Here is a 14,979-nt window from a genome sequence, read left to right as displayed (position 1 = left end):
TCCTAGTCTCATGAGAATGTCATTCTGTCAAGGCTGTAAAGTAATTCATGTAGAATACTAGCCCCAAACATTAAAGATGGTTTTTAATCAGCGAGTCTAGGAGTTAGACTATGGACTGCAATGGCAAACAGCCCAATAGTCACATGGAGCTGGAAGGCAAAGGAGTGTGCTAACAAAGTAGAGCAAGAATGGAACCACGTTCTGGGGAAACAGAGAGGAGAGGAATTGGTGTAAAAGGGAGCCAGAGGAGCAGGGAGAGACCAGCAACTCAAGCTATAAAGGATGCTGCAGGTAACCAGATAAATAAAAAGAAGGCTGGGACGGGGAAGCATATGCCGAGTAAAAGAGAGGGCCCTTTGAAAAGGCATGAAGAGTGAAAGACTAGAACTTATTCTAATAAATTTGTGTACAACTGGAGCAGAGAGCATAGCTGCACTCAAGGGGCAAGGAGGCTAGAAAGGAATCTGGGGAAGTAAGACAGAAGAAGAGTAGACACATCCTTGCATGGATGCCCTCCTGAGAAGTTTAACAAGTTTATCCAAGACAATGAAGGCCTTTAAAGATGTTAAGCAGGAGGGTGTCATGATAAGGCTTTCCTCTTAGAGAGAGCGGCCTGTCGTGGCAGTGTGTGGAAGAGGGATTGAGCCCTGGGGTGGAGGTGAGGGTTGCTGGAAAACAAGGGTGAAGCCAGCTGAAACAGTAAGGACACTTACAGGTCATCCAGGAAGGAGATGATAAGGACTGAGACAAAGGCAAGGGGCAGTGCAGAGGGAGGAGGAAATGGATCTGAGAGCACCCATGTAAGAGAACGGAGAGATAAGGTGGCCGACCTAGTGAGAGTGAAAGAAGATTCAAAGACAACTCCCAGATTCGTGATGGGGGTGACTGGGATGGTGTCTCTTGGTCAAGGTAGGATAGGAAGACTAGATTTAGGGGAATCAGTGTGCGTGTTTATGTTGTTTTCAAAATAACTCTGAGCCTTTGTACAGGAAGAAGAGTAAAGATGAGAATCGCAAAGAGGGAAACCCAATGTTCAATTCAAAGAAAGGAATCATCAAAGGAAACAGAAGTCTTAGGCAGAAATAAAGAGGGAGAACAGGAGAAAGAGAAGAGACTTTCAAGGAGGCTTTAGTCTTACTGGTATCAAACGCTAGAGAATTATATAGTAAAATGCTAAACAAAGTCCACATTTAGCCACCAGGAGGTCTTAAGTGGGTGGTAGGGGTATAAGACAGATTTTTATAGGCGGAGTTCATGTATGGTATTTGTGCCAATATCTATTTCTCAGATTTTTTCCCCCTCCATTTAAAGCTTGGCATGTCCACTAGACTTGACCGTAAATTACTTGAAGGCACAGACTATGGCTTAGTCACTTGTTATCATCCCTCCCTCTGCCTCCACCACATACCCTCAAGTGACTACATGTTGGGAGCAGTGCATTATTTTCAGGACTTATTTTCAAAATGTGATTCTATTTGCTGAGTTTGTCAGTATCCTGCAGGCTTTCACGTGTGATACAGCATCCCACAAACCTCCTTAATACTTTATTCACAGTGATAGCAAATACTTTCTCTCTCACTTATCACTCAACTTCGTTCAGGGATCCGTACTTCATTAACAAATGAAACGGTTAGTTAAAATCACGGGAAAGTTTTTCATAAACCTCTTTTCAGTCAACTCTTATATAAGAAGCCATGGCAGGAGAAGACCCATCAGTGTTGCCTGTAGCATCTGTGCTTGATATAATCTACCAGAGTGTATTTTCAACTACTAAGAAAGAATCTGACATCTTAATTCCTCAGTCTCGCAGCTGGTTTTTGACCTTCTTAAATTACTGCCAAGGTTACTCTAGCTCTCTAGAATGCTGTCCAATTCTATTTCATCATCTTCAAACCACCATCCAACCAGGGATAGAAGACTGACTTATGTTACTCTTCCTTATGTTGCTGTGCAAGTGTTTATAACGGGCAGGGCATCCGAGGAGAGAGATTTAGGTCTGTGATGTGGTATTCAAGAAAGGGAAGTTCTTAAGACTCGTCTGAAAGATGCTTCTAATGCATTTGTTTTGCCTGATTTGCAGCAACAGTTGTACATTGGTTCCCGAGATGGACTGGCTCAGCTCTCCTTGCACAGATGTGACACTTATGGGAAAGCTTGTGCAGACTGTTGTCTTGCCAGAGACCCCTACTGTGCCTGGGATGGAAATGCATGCTCTCGCTATGCACCCACTTCAAAAAGGTGAGAGGCACATCAAATTAAGATGAAGCCTTGCTTTTCACACAATGAATATCTCACACGAATACCTTCTCTTGTAGTTTAAAGAGAAAACATATAGAGAACATGGTCTGCGGTAGGAATATTACCATCTAAATGTTTTAGAGTTTTTCATACAGCTAAATTTTGAAGGAGGATAAAACAATGTTCTGAAATCCGGAAATGTGGAAGTCTAACCAAACCAGTTTTGTTTGATGCACAGCAAGCCAAATGTGGAGATGCCAAGATGTGCAGCAGGGAACGGGTTTATTCACAAAGCAGTCAAGCGGGGAGATGGGAAAAACAAGTCTCAAATTTGCCTCCCCAAAGGCGAGGGACTGAGGATACTTATGCGAGAAAGTTGAGGCGTGGGGAGCCTGGGGAAGGTTAATTGGAGATAAGAAAAAGGTGACGTAATCATCGTTCTGCGCAGATGAAACTAAGCTACAAGTTTCTTCCTGGGATGCCTGCTCTGAGCGTGGAGTTTTTGGCCTCTGATGTCAGAAGGTCACTGGACACTCCCACATGCCCAGAGGGACGGTCAGTGGTCCTAACCAGTCTTAGCCGGCTAGAACTCAAACTGAACACAGTTGACTCCAAGTTCCTAAACAACTTGGGCAAACATCCTGTTTAGGTTACCTGAGGCTTGGAGGACACGCATGTTTTTATAGCAACAATTAAAGCAAGCTTGATTAATGAAGGCAGTTTACAGGTTTCATGGATTTAACTGATGATAACCCTCGGTTTCAGAGCTTTAAAAAATTCTGAAAAATTGTTTATATCCTTTTTCTTCATCTTTGTCAAAAAGCATGAAAAGTTTGCTTTCTTTACTACTCTACACTTTGTATATTCTTCCCTTATTTATAAATATGTATATACTCGTAGCTACTGTTTTACAAATAATGTATAAATATATTTTTTAACAGTGTAGATTATATACAGCCCACAGCACATCCCAGTGATTCTGTATAATTTTGCTTTTACTCCAATTTCTGCCACCAATTTCTGCCACCCAGATATGCTTAAATATCCAACTACATCCTGCTGTTTGTAGTTTATTGCTTTATGTGCTCTTAAAAATAATGCTATTCTGGGCCAACAGTACCCATCTAGGAATTTATTTTACACACATGGGCAAAAAAGTACCACAAATTATATGTTTGATGTTCATTTCAGCACAGTTTTCAATAGCAAAATTATTGGAAACACCCTGAATGCTCATTAATATGACTGATGGTGGCTGAGTTTATTAAAATATCATTATTTTAAAGTGTGGTTTATAGTAACACTATTTTCTAAAGTATTGCCCAAAGTATATTTTATTCTACATAAAATGTCAGCAAATTGTATATGGTATTTTTTTTCACCTTTAGGTCTTAACAAAATAAGGTAACATGTGAGCATATGTTAGTCCCGCTACTACATATGCACTTTTAGTTTTTTGAAAGTTTACTGATTTGTCAAATTGCAAATTCTAGTGATCACAGATTGAGTGTATAGTACAAAACACAGATACTATTCCAAGACCTTTTTATATTCCCTGAAATCTCTGAATTAAATGTAAGTGGGGAGATACCATTATTTCAAGTTTAAAGTAAAAAGTCACAACATTTTTATTATAGTTTTTGACAAAGAATATACTCGTCCTAGTTAGTCTTTGGGGAGTGCTTTTCTTCTCAAGAACCTAAAAAACAAGAATGCTCATTAGTTGGTAATGAACCTTCAGTTTGATAAATTGATCCTGTTCCTTAAGAAGCCAAGATTTAAGAACATTCCTGACCTTATGTAGCTTATACCATCATAATTTTTTCTTCTTGTATTTCTCAAGACTGTATCTCTGATCTTGCAGACAAGCCACTGTGATGTTCTCCCTTACCTAACAATGTCCATGTGAGCCAGAAAATGTGTATGATAAATGAATCTTCCACAGGGCTGTCATCTGGTCAGCATTCCCCTTAAGGAACACCCTACATATCACAGAATGTTTACTGTGACATCTAGGATCTCTGATGTGGCAACATAAAATAACCAAAGCAAATGAAACTGTACTCCGAGTGTAAGACTTATTTAACTTAGATGTGGCAGATTTTTACTTTTTTTATGCAGTAGTTACTATTTTCTGTTAAGGAAAATATGGGACAATAATGTACAAGCCCATTATTTTATTATTATCATTATCACTACTCTCAGAGAAACAATGTGAACTATGTGTCAGTAGGTAGAAATAACATCTAGCCATTATGCCATATCAAACTTGTACTTCTGTTTCAAATGATATTTATCTTGTTTAATCACGTCAGTATAATAATGAATATTCATATGATAAGGCAATTTGTATTTGTGTGTACTTTCTTACCCACTAACTAAAGCTCTTTTATATCTTATTACTTTTCCGTTGGCTGACTGAAAAAAAGAAGATACAAATAGTTACCCCCATAGGAAGTATATAATAACTGGATTGTATTTATATTCAACCTGTTGTGTTGAATAATTTGTCAAAAGTCAGAGAACAAGAAAATTGTGGTAGTTAAGTGAAATTCAGATCATCTTATTACCAAAACAGGATTTATGTTAGGATTCTACCACTAGTATTATTTGAATTAATGTTAGAGTGATTGGAATATTGACCTGCATTTAAGTTGAGCAGTAAAGCATAATTCTGCTTCTGCTACTGTTATGAGTGTTAGATGTAGACTTTGTATATCTCAGATATCATGCTTGAAGTTCTGTTTAATTCCTTTTGCATAGGCGAGCTAGACGCCAAGATGTGAAGTATGGGGACCCAATCACCCAGTGCTGGGACATAGAAGACAGTAAGTATAGGTTTAATATGCTTTCCTCCCACTGAAAATTTTAAGCCTGGTCTTTGTGTGTCTTTTTTATTATACGAGTTAAAACACCTACTCATTTTGTGTAATGCTTGTGTTCTGGAAAAGCAATAGGTTTTATAAATCAACCCCCTGTTCACGTGCCTAAGTGGTAATTCTTTGTTATATTGTTATTTGCTTCATATGGCTTTTAAAATTCCTATACCTTTTTTTTTTTCTTTTTTAATGCCTTATCCATCCTTGTAAAGTTTGAAACTGCTATTAGAGATAAAGCAGAATATAGTCCAAAACATATGGACATTTAGAGTAAACTCAAAGAGACCCTCCTAGAAAAGTTTGATAAAAGTGTTGGACTTACTAGAAAGAAATTTTTGGTAGCCTGTGCATTATTTGTATTCACTTATTAATTTGTGTACCCATTCAATCAGTAAATATTTATTAAGTGACTTCCACGTGCATGTAATTGTCCCGGATCTACTTTGAGAGAAAAAGATCCTTAGAGAACCTACAATTCTTTGGGGAAATGTCATAAGGCACAATTAGTGATGTGGGAGTTTAGCAAAAAAAGTGCTCACAAGAGGCTGTATTGTTCAGAGAAAATGTCATAGAATGGAAGATCTTGAAAGTCTGAGTGTGAGAAGGGCAGAGTGGAGAATTGAGAGGAAGTCTGTTGAGTGACTCTGATAACAGAGAAAAACATCTGTAGAAGTATACATTCCAGAGCTTTAGTTACTTTCCACTCCCAAGCTCTGCCTTCAGATAGAAAATATATGCACACGCACACACACACACACACACACACAACTGGAAGAAGAAATGAACTGCCTTTCCATCATCATATTGTTAGTAACCACCTACCATTGAATAAACAACCCAGATTTCATAGTCTATAACTGCTGGTCTGGCAGAGTTTTCTTTTTTAAAAACAAAAGAATTATTTCTGGTTTATAATATCATTCTTCTGAAAAATAAGCTCTAGTCCAAAACAGTATGTTTGTCTTCTTGTTCAAATGTGTAGGTGACTCACTGTTATGTACGGTGTTTTATTTAGCCATCATTACTGTATGCTATGCACAGAGTTTTTCACATGTGCACATGAGATCAGGAGGGACTATTTTAGGTATTGAGGATATACTAATGAACATAAAAGAAAACAATCTGTGCATTCATGAATCTTACATTTAAATGTGTGTTAGGGGAGGGAGCAGGCAACAAACATAAAAACAAGTAAAATATATGCCATGTCATATAATGATAAATGTTATAAGGACTTATAAAACACCATTGCTTACTAAGGCACTCACAATTATCGTGTCCACTTCATCACAGCCCATGCTTGTTATAGCCCATTGCACATCTCCTTTTCATCATCACCACTCTAACCCAATATATTTTTTGTCAAGATCACCAGCAGTTTCCTCCTTGCCAAATCCAGTGGCCACTTTTCCGTTCCCATTTTTACTTACTCTCTAGCTCCCTCCTCCGTGGAACACTTTCTTCACTTGGCTCCATGCAGTGATGTGCTGGAGCCAGCTCTTACGGCCCCATGAGAGCTGACTGTGTATTACGTAGGAATTTTGTGAGCTGAGTTTTAAACCATTGGTAGCTTGAATCAGCCGTGGCAGGAGTGCTTACACCAGGAAAATCGGCAAGCACTACAAATAAGTGCTTTTTGTTTTCAAAGATGGTCTCCCCAGCACCCCTCTGCTTCATGGCACCACAGGGAAAACTTCTGGTTTTTCTCTTACCTTACAGGTTTCTCCTTCTGAGTGTTCTTAACTTTCCTTTTCATCCTACTATCTAAACATCCAATCTCTGTATATTCACTCCTGAACGCCATCCATTTCAATACTATCAGAGGCAATTTTTTTTTTTAGTTTCTTTTTTTTAATTTAAGTACAATGTTGATTTACAATGTTGTGTTACTTTCTGGTGTACAGCAAAGTGATTCAGTTATACATACATATTTATTCTTTTTCATATTCTTTTCCATTATGGTTTATTACAGGATATTGAATATAGTTCCCTGTGCTATACAATAGGACCTTGCTATTTATCCATTCTATATATCATCATCATCATTTGCATCTGCTAATCCCAAACTCTCAATCCATCCCTTTGCTGTTCCCCTCCCCCTCAGCAACCCCAAGTCTGTTCTCTGTGTGTGTCTGTTTCTGTTTCATAGATAAGTTCATTTCTGTCGTATTTTAAATTCTACATATAAGTGATATCATATGGTATTTGTCTTTCTCTTTCTGACTTACTTTGCTTAGGATGATAATCTCTAGGTCCATCCATGTAGCTGCCAATGGCATTATTTCATTCCTTTTTATGGCTGAGTACTATTCCATTATATATATACACCACATCTTCTTTATCCATTCATCTGTTGATGGACATTTAGGTTGCTTCTGTGTCTTGGCTATTGTAAATAGTCCTGCTGTGAACTTTGGGGTGTGTGTATCTTTTCAAATTATAGTTTCATCCAGATATATGCCCAGGAGTGGGACTGTAGGATCATATGCCAACTCTATTTTTAGTTTTTTGAGGAACCTCCATTCTGTTCTCCATAGAGGCTGTACCAATTTACATTCCCACCAACAGTGCAGGAGGGTGCCCTTTTTCTACAGCCTCTCCCACATTTGTTATTTGTAGACTTTTTAATGATGGCCATCATGACTGCTGTTAGGCGGTACCTCATTGTAGTTTCAATTTGAATTTCTCTACAATTAGCAATGTTGAGCATCTTTTCATGTGTTTATTGGCCATCTGTACGTCTTTGGAGAAATGTCTATTTAGATCTTCTGCACATTTTTTGATTGGGTTGTTTTTTTGGTTTGTTTGTTTTTGTTATTGAGTTGTATGGGCTGTTTGTATATTTTGGAAATTAAGCCCTTGTTGGTCGCATAATTTGCAAATATCTTCTCCCAGTCCATCGGTTGTCTTTTTGTTTTGTTTTTGGTTTTCTTTGCTGTGTAAAAGCTTGTAAGTTTGATTAGGTCCCACTTGTTTATTTTTGCTTTTATTTCTATTGGCTTGGTAGACTGACCTAAGAAAATATTGGTACAATTTATATCAGATAAATATTTTGCCTACATTCTCTTGTAGGAGTGTTATGGTTTCATGTCTTATACTTAAGTCTTTAAGCCATTTTGAGCTTATTTTTGTGTATGGTGTGAGGGTGTGTTCTAACTTCACTTGATTTACAGGTGGCTGTCCAACATTCCCAACAACACTTGCTGAAGAGACTGTCTTTTCTCCAGTGTATATTCTTGCCTCCTTTGTCAAAGATTAATTGACCATACGTGTGTGGGTTTATTTCTAAGCTCTTTATTCTGTTCCATTGATCCATATGTCTGCGTTTATGACAATATCATGCTGTTTTGATTACTGTAGCTTTGCAGTATTGTCTGAAGGCTGGGAGGATTATGCCTCCTGCTTTGTTCTTTTTCCTCAGGATTGCTTTGGCAATTCTGGGTCTTTTAAGGTTCCATATAAATTTTAGGATTATTGGTTCTATTTCTGTGAAAAATGTCAGGGGTAATTTAAAAGGGATCTCATTAAATCTGTAGATTGCTTTGTGTAATATGGCCATTTTAACAATATTAATTCTTCCAATCCAAGAGCATGGAATGTTTTTCCATTTCTTTAAATTGTCTTCCGTTTCCTTTATCAGTGTTTTATAGTTCTCAGTGTATATGTCTTTCACCTCCTCGGTCAGGTTTATTCCTAAGTTTTTTTTTTTTTTTGGATGAGATTTTAAAAGGGATTCTTTTTCTTTTCTTTTTTTTTTTACTTTCTTTTTCTGATGCAACCAATTTCTGTATGTTGATCTTGTATACTGTTACCTGGCTGAGTTTGTTTATCAAGTCTAGTAGTTTTTGTATGAAGTCTTTAGGGTTTTCTATATATAGTATCATGTCATCTGCATACAATGACAATTTTACCTCTTCTCTTCCAACTTGGATATCTTTTTTTTTCTTTTTCTTGTCTGCTTGCTGTGGCTAGGACTTCCAGTGCTATGTTGAACAGGAGTGGTGAGAGTGGGCATCCTTGTCTGGTCTGGATTTCAGCAGGAAGTCTTTCAGCTTTTCACTGTTGAGTGTTATGTTGGCTGTTGGTTTGTCATAAATAGCTTTTGTTATGTTGAGGTATGTTCCCTCTAAACTCACCTTGATAAAGAGTTTTTATCATGAATGGATGTTGAATTTTATCAAATGCTTTTTCTGCATCTGTTGAGATGTGGTTTTTTTGATCATGTGGTTTTTGTCTTTCTCTTGTTGATTTGGTGTATCACATTGATTTGCATATGTTGAACCATCCTTGTGACCCTGGGATGAATCCAATTTGGTCATGGTGTGTGATCTTTTTTACGTGTTGTTGGATTTGCTTTGCTAATATTTTGTTGGGGATTTTTGCATCTGTATTCATCAAAGATACTGGCCTGTAATTTTCTTTTTTGGTAGTGTCTTTGTCTCGTTTTGGTGTTCAGGGTAATGGTGGCTTCATAGAATGACTTTGGGAGTGTTCCCTCTTCCTCAATCTTTTGGAAGAGTTTGAGAAGGATTGGTATAGTTTCTTCTCTTATTGTTTGGTAGAATTCCCCAGTGAAGCCTTCTGGTCCTGGACTTCTGTTTGCAGGGAGTTATATTATTTCAGATTCTATTTCACTTCTAGTGATCGGTCTGTTCAAATTGCCTGTTTCCTTTTGATTCAGTTTTGGTAGGCTGTATGTTTCTAGAAACATGCCCATTTCTTCTGGGTTGTCCAGTTTGTTGGCATATAATTTTTCATAGTATTCTCTATCAGAGGCAATTTGACTCCCAGATTCATTGTCCAGTTCTGAACTCTTGCCTGTGTGCAAGACTTTGTATGCTCTGTGCCTGCTCAAGAACCCCTCTCATATGCCTCATAAGAATCTCAAATTATACCTGGGAAAGAATTCTTGTCATTTTCTCTAAAACTTATTTGTTCTGCAGACTTCCCCATATTAATAAATAGCACCACCACTCACCCAGCTGCTTTGTCAAAAAGCAGCTAGGAGTCATCTTTTTATTCTTCTCTTTCTTTTACATCTTATCACCAGCCTCTCAGTACAGACCTTTGGCTCAGTGGTCACAACTGCTACTTCTCATCACCTCTACAGATGCCATCCTAACCAGACGCACCAGAACTCTTCAGTAGCTGCTAAACTAGTCTTCCTGCTTCCATGCTTGCCTCCCTTCAGTCTAGATCCCACTCAGTAGCCAGAGTTACCTCTTTATAAACTTCAGTCATGGGGCTTCCCTGGTGGCACAGTGCTTAAGAATCTGCCTGCCAATGCAGGGGACACGGGTTTGATCCCTGGTCCAGGAAGATCCCACATGCCACGGGGCATCGGAGCCCGTGCACCACAACTACTGAGCCTGCGCTCTTGAGCCCACGAGCCACAACTACTGAAGCCCGCGTGCCTAGAGCCCGTGCTCTGCAATAAGAGAAGCCACCGCAATGAGAAGTCCTCGCACCGTGGCTAAGAGTAGCCCCTGCTCGCCACAACTAGAGAAAGCCCACGCTCAGCAATGAAGACCCAACGCAGCCAAAAAAACCCACACTTTAATCAGATCTTGTCACTCCCTTACTCAGAATCTTTCACGAGCATCTTAGAGCAATTAGTAAAAACTCCACAGCCTTTACCATGACCTGCAAGATTCTACCTGATCTGGTTCCTAACACCTTGTCTGATCCTTGCATCACTGTGGCATAGCTTGCTCACAGGCTTTCTCTTTTTCAAAAGCACCAGTCTGGTTCCTGCCTCAGCCCTGTTTGCATTTGTTTCCTCTGTACCTGAAGAACTCTTCACTTCAGGTGTCCACGTGGCTCCATCTTCACATCATTTAATCCCGTGATTGAAATGTTAATTTCTCAGAGACACCCTTCCTGACTAACCTACCTGAAATACCTTTCTTTCCTTCTAGCCCTAATTATTCCCTAATCTGCTTTATTTTTACTTGTAATGCGTAACACAGCCAGATACTATATTCTTTATTTATTCATTCACTTGATTATTTTGTCCCTGTCACTGGAATATAAAGGTGGTGAATTTGCCTGTCATAGTCATCAGTATATTTCCTGCACTGAAAGCAATGCCAGTATGGTAGGCATGAAAGAATCTTTGCATAATGCATAGGTAAAAGGAAGGATACCCAGATGGAGAGCACTTGAGCTGTGCCTTAAAGAAACAATCAAATTTTACTAAGTAGATGAAGTAACAATTATTAAAATCAGAAAGAGTTCACATAGGTTTTGTTAAGTTTGTGATGATCCCTCTGTTATTGTCTAGAGTTTACTCTATAGGTGCTAAGGAGCTATTTCATATTACTAAGAAAAGTTGTTTTTAAAAATAAAAGTAATTTATACCTGTTTGGTGACTGACTGGAATAGGAGAAGCCAGAGACAGAGAATCAATTGTGAGAATTAAAGTAGAGATTATGAGGGTATTTACAAACTAAGCCTTTTCGATCTTAGGGGAGAGAAAGGGTCACATTTGAACACTTGTTTCTGGTAAAGAAGAAAGGAGATGACTTGCTTATAACCCACCATAAATATGTGTTGCATTGACTTGGTCAAGTCTTGAATAACTGGCAAATAGCTGTTTTGTTTCTTCCTTCCTTCCTTTGTTCATTAATTGTTATATACTGTGATACTGCATGATTATTAATGATATAAAATCAGTAATTCATGTAGACGAACTGTGTTTAACAATGTTAAACACATATAATCTTGCTGCAGTGACTTCAGTAACATGTCATATGTGTATTCTAAAGAAGTATTCCAGATATTTCTCTATGAAAAAAAATTTTTGCCTGCAATCTGGAAGATTAAAATATTATCTTTAAAATTATTTTATACTCAATGAGAAGATATTCTGCTATTTAAAAACATTATTGTATACAACTTTTGCACTTTTAAAAATGGATAGTAACAGAACATTATATATAGTATGTATTTATATATGTGTGTATGTGTATATATATACATACATACATACAGGTTTAAATTTAAAAATAGAAAATTTTAAACTCAGAAATAAAACAAACATTATTGGATGAAACAATAAATTAATTTCCAGTCAAACTGATGTAGGGATGACTTTGTTTCAAAGGGTCACTCTTTCTACTGATTTGAAAATGGGTTTCTTATAATCAGCTCACTATTTCACTTTTCCAGTTGATTTCACTAATTTATCTTTCACTGAATTGACCAATTCTTTGGTTGAATCCATCTAATTGAGTTTCTCCCAAGCCCTTGCCCCGTCACCTAAACAATCAGCCTGCATCCTCCCTGCTTTGTTCATGAACTCCCTTTGCTCAGGAAAATGGTATCTGTTACTATGAAGTGATGCATGTCTTTCTCTTCTGTGATCGGCACTGGTGATCTTCCTGTGCATTCGGAAGTTATTAGCTGTGAAAATCGTGGCTATAATCTGTTAAATTGCCAGAAGAGAGTGGATAGATTACAGATTTCAAGTGGAATCCACACATTTTGAAGGTTAGGTAAGGTTAATTCATAATGGGGTCAGCATGTTTGACTTAATCACTGCTGGTAAGACACAAATAAGTTCCAAAGAAGTTTCTTGAAAAGAAGCCTAACTATTGGATGCATGTGCATTCATGCCATTTGCTGATAATTCTGCATGCTTAGGTTTAGGATTCACTTAGGCCCCTTAAGCCTTACTCTGGTTTATGCCTGAAATGCTAAGTAGGCCCATCTGCAGAATTGAGACATCTGAATATACGATGAAAAAGTGCATGTTTGGGCCAGGTTGAGAAGCCGCCATTCTTTATTTGATCAAATCTGAGCTACAGATCTTAGATCACACATGGGACACAGCCTTTGGCTACTCTGGAAGGAATGTATTTCAGATGGTGCTGTTGATTTATGAGAATAAGGTGTCTGAGACACTGATCCTTTAGCCTACCATTAACTATCTTATAGCAAATGCAGGTTGGGCTATAATATCCCTCTTTGAATAAAAGAGAACATTTTTTAGTAGATAATACAGATAAGGTCCTCATTCTGAGTATTAGAGCATCTAACTTATTAGCATCATCATAGAGTTTCATTAAGTATAGAGCACTGCACTTACTTTTCTGAGATCAAAATGTCATATGGTCATAACATATGGTTATATGTTATATGGTCAGCTCTGTGGACCAAATCATAATAGAATTTCTCTTTAGAGGTAAGATAAATTGCTATTCAGAAATAGCTGCAGAATTAGTTATATTTTATATAAATTAAAAGGCATTAAAGCATTAAAAGATGTTGAAGTTTATTCAGTTCAGCTCAGAGAGGCTCAGTGTTTAAAATTAGATCTTGTGAATTCTTATTTAAAAAAAGAAATTGCAAAAAGTTAATATATTGATGAAGGAGTAAAAATTGCAGTGCAGGGATAGAGTTTTAAAAATCAATCTATTAGATAGTATTTTACTCTCAGGTTACAACATTATAACATGAATTTCCTTTCTCTTTAATAATGTGTATGAATCTTTCCTCCATGGCATCTGTTCTAAATCAGTCTATTTTCCCATTGCTTTTAAAATCGTGTCAAGGTTAATCTCCTATTCCATGTTTGCTTTCCAGGCATTAGTCATGAAGCTGCTGATGAAAAGGTGATTTTTGGCATTGAATTTAATTCAACCTTTCTGGAATGTATACCTAAATCCCAACAAGCATCTATCAAGTGGTATATCCAGCGGTCAGGAGATGAATATCGAGAGGAGGTAAGTTATAGTCATCAAAGAATGCTCACCTTGAGGGAAACAGTGTAAAACTTAAATCAAGTTTAGGTTGTGAGAGGAGATTTTCAACTTTTAGTGCCAAGTGGAGCTCTTATCACTACTTGATAACAAGGAAAATAAAATTTTATACTCTCTAGCACCCAAGGTAACAATGCCTTTGAGATATGAATAGGCCAATTACTGCAAATGTGTTAACAAATACATTTAAAAGCAAATTGAATTAAAAAAATTACAGGATTCTTCTTCTACTTTTTACTTTTCATTGATGGTCTATATTTTAGAATAATTCCCTGATCAAGAACAAGACTTTCCCCCCACAATAGCACAATGATTAAATTCTAACTCTCATTGTGTTCAGTTTAGATCATAAAACATGTCAAGTTTGTACAGAAATGGAAATATCTATCTTATCATATCATAGGAGCAAGTTGGATAAGTATCTGGACATCTGTACCTTTCCACTCTAGTGTATTACAATTAAATCCACAGAGGGAAAAGTAATATGGATGCTCTACTCATCTTTTGACTTTTTTCTGTTTCAGTTTTTTTCTAACACATACATGTGATTAAAACATATCACAAAGATTTTGTGAGATATGTAGGTTATATATGTTACTGAATTTAATGAGATGAGTTTGGGTAGTCTAAGAAATCCTGTATTATTATTATTATTCAAATGTCATGTAACAAAGTTAAATGACAGAATTTTTATATTTCTATTCTAATGCCTATGAGAAACCAGTGATACTCAATCTAGAGTTCTAAAAGCCCCAATATTAAACTAAGGACACTGTAATGGTAATGGAGTGAACTCAGAATTAGATGCATTGATCTTTGGTAATATTACTGAGGACTGTGGGCTGGAATTTTCTAAGGTAAATAAAATCAATGCAAAAGTTACTGTCAAAATTAAATGAGAAAACACATACGAGAATGTGAATTTCAAAGCAGAGGATTACTCACAAGTATAAAGTATGCATATAAAATTGCAGACACTCTCTACTGGGAGGACGTGTGAAATACGAAAGAGCACTGATGATGCGTTCACCCTGACTGCTGAGGGTTCGTAAGCAGGTGGTGACTTCTCTAGCACTCAGTTTCTCTGCCATATAAGCAGG

General features: G+C 37.3%; 1 protein-coding gene across 2 annotated transcripts in view; it reads left to right on the top strand.

Annotated features, from left to right (window-relative positions):
* SEMA3D (semaphorin 3D) overlaps positions 1-14,979 on the top strand; it is a 210,631-nt gene that overhangs the window by 185,449 nt on the left and 10,203 nt on the right. For both annotated transcript variants that reach the window (XM_081244741.1, XM_081244740.1), the window contains 3 exons: positions 2,081-2,238; positions 5,002-5,066; positions 13,704-13,843. In XM_081244741.1, the coding sequence (XP_081100867.1) occupies positions 2,081-2,238; positions 5,002-5,066; positions 13,704-13,843 (363 nt within the window). The remainder of the gene's footprint in view (positions 1-2,080; positions 2,239-5,001; positions 5,067-13,703; positions 13,844-14,979) is intronic.

Source organism: Mesoplodon bidens, assembly GCF_964165515.1.
Source record: "Mesoplodon bidens genome assembly, chromosome: 9".
In the NCBI taxonomy this organism is placed as follows: domain Eukaryota; kingdom Metazoa; phylum Chordata; class Mammalia; order Artiodactyla; family Ziphiidae; genus Mesoplodon; species Mesoplodon bidens.
Note: the sequence above shows the minus strand (reverse complement) of the source record. Positions and strands in the feature narration are given on the sequence as shown.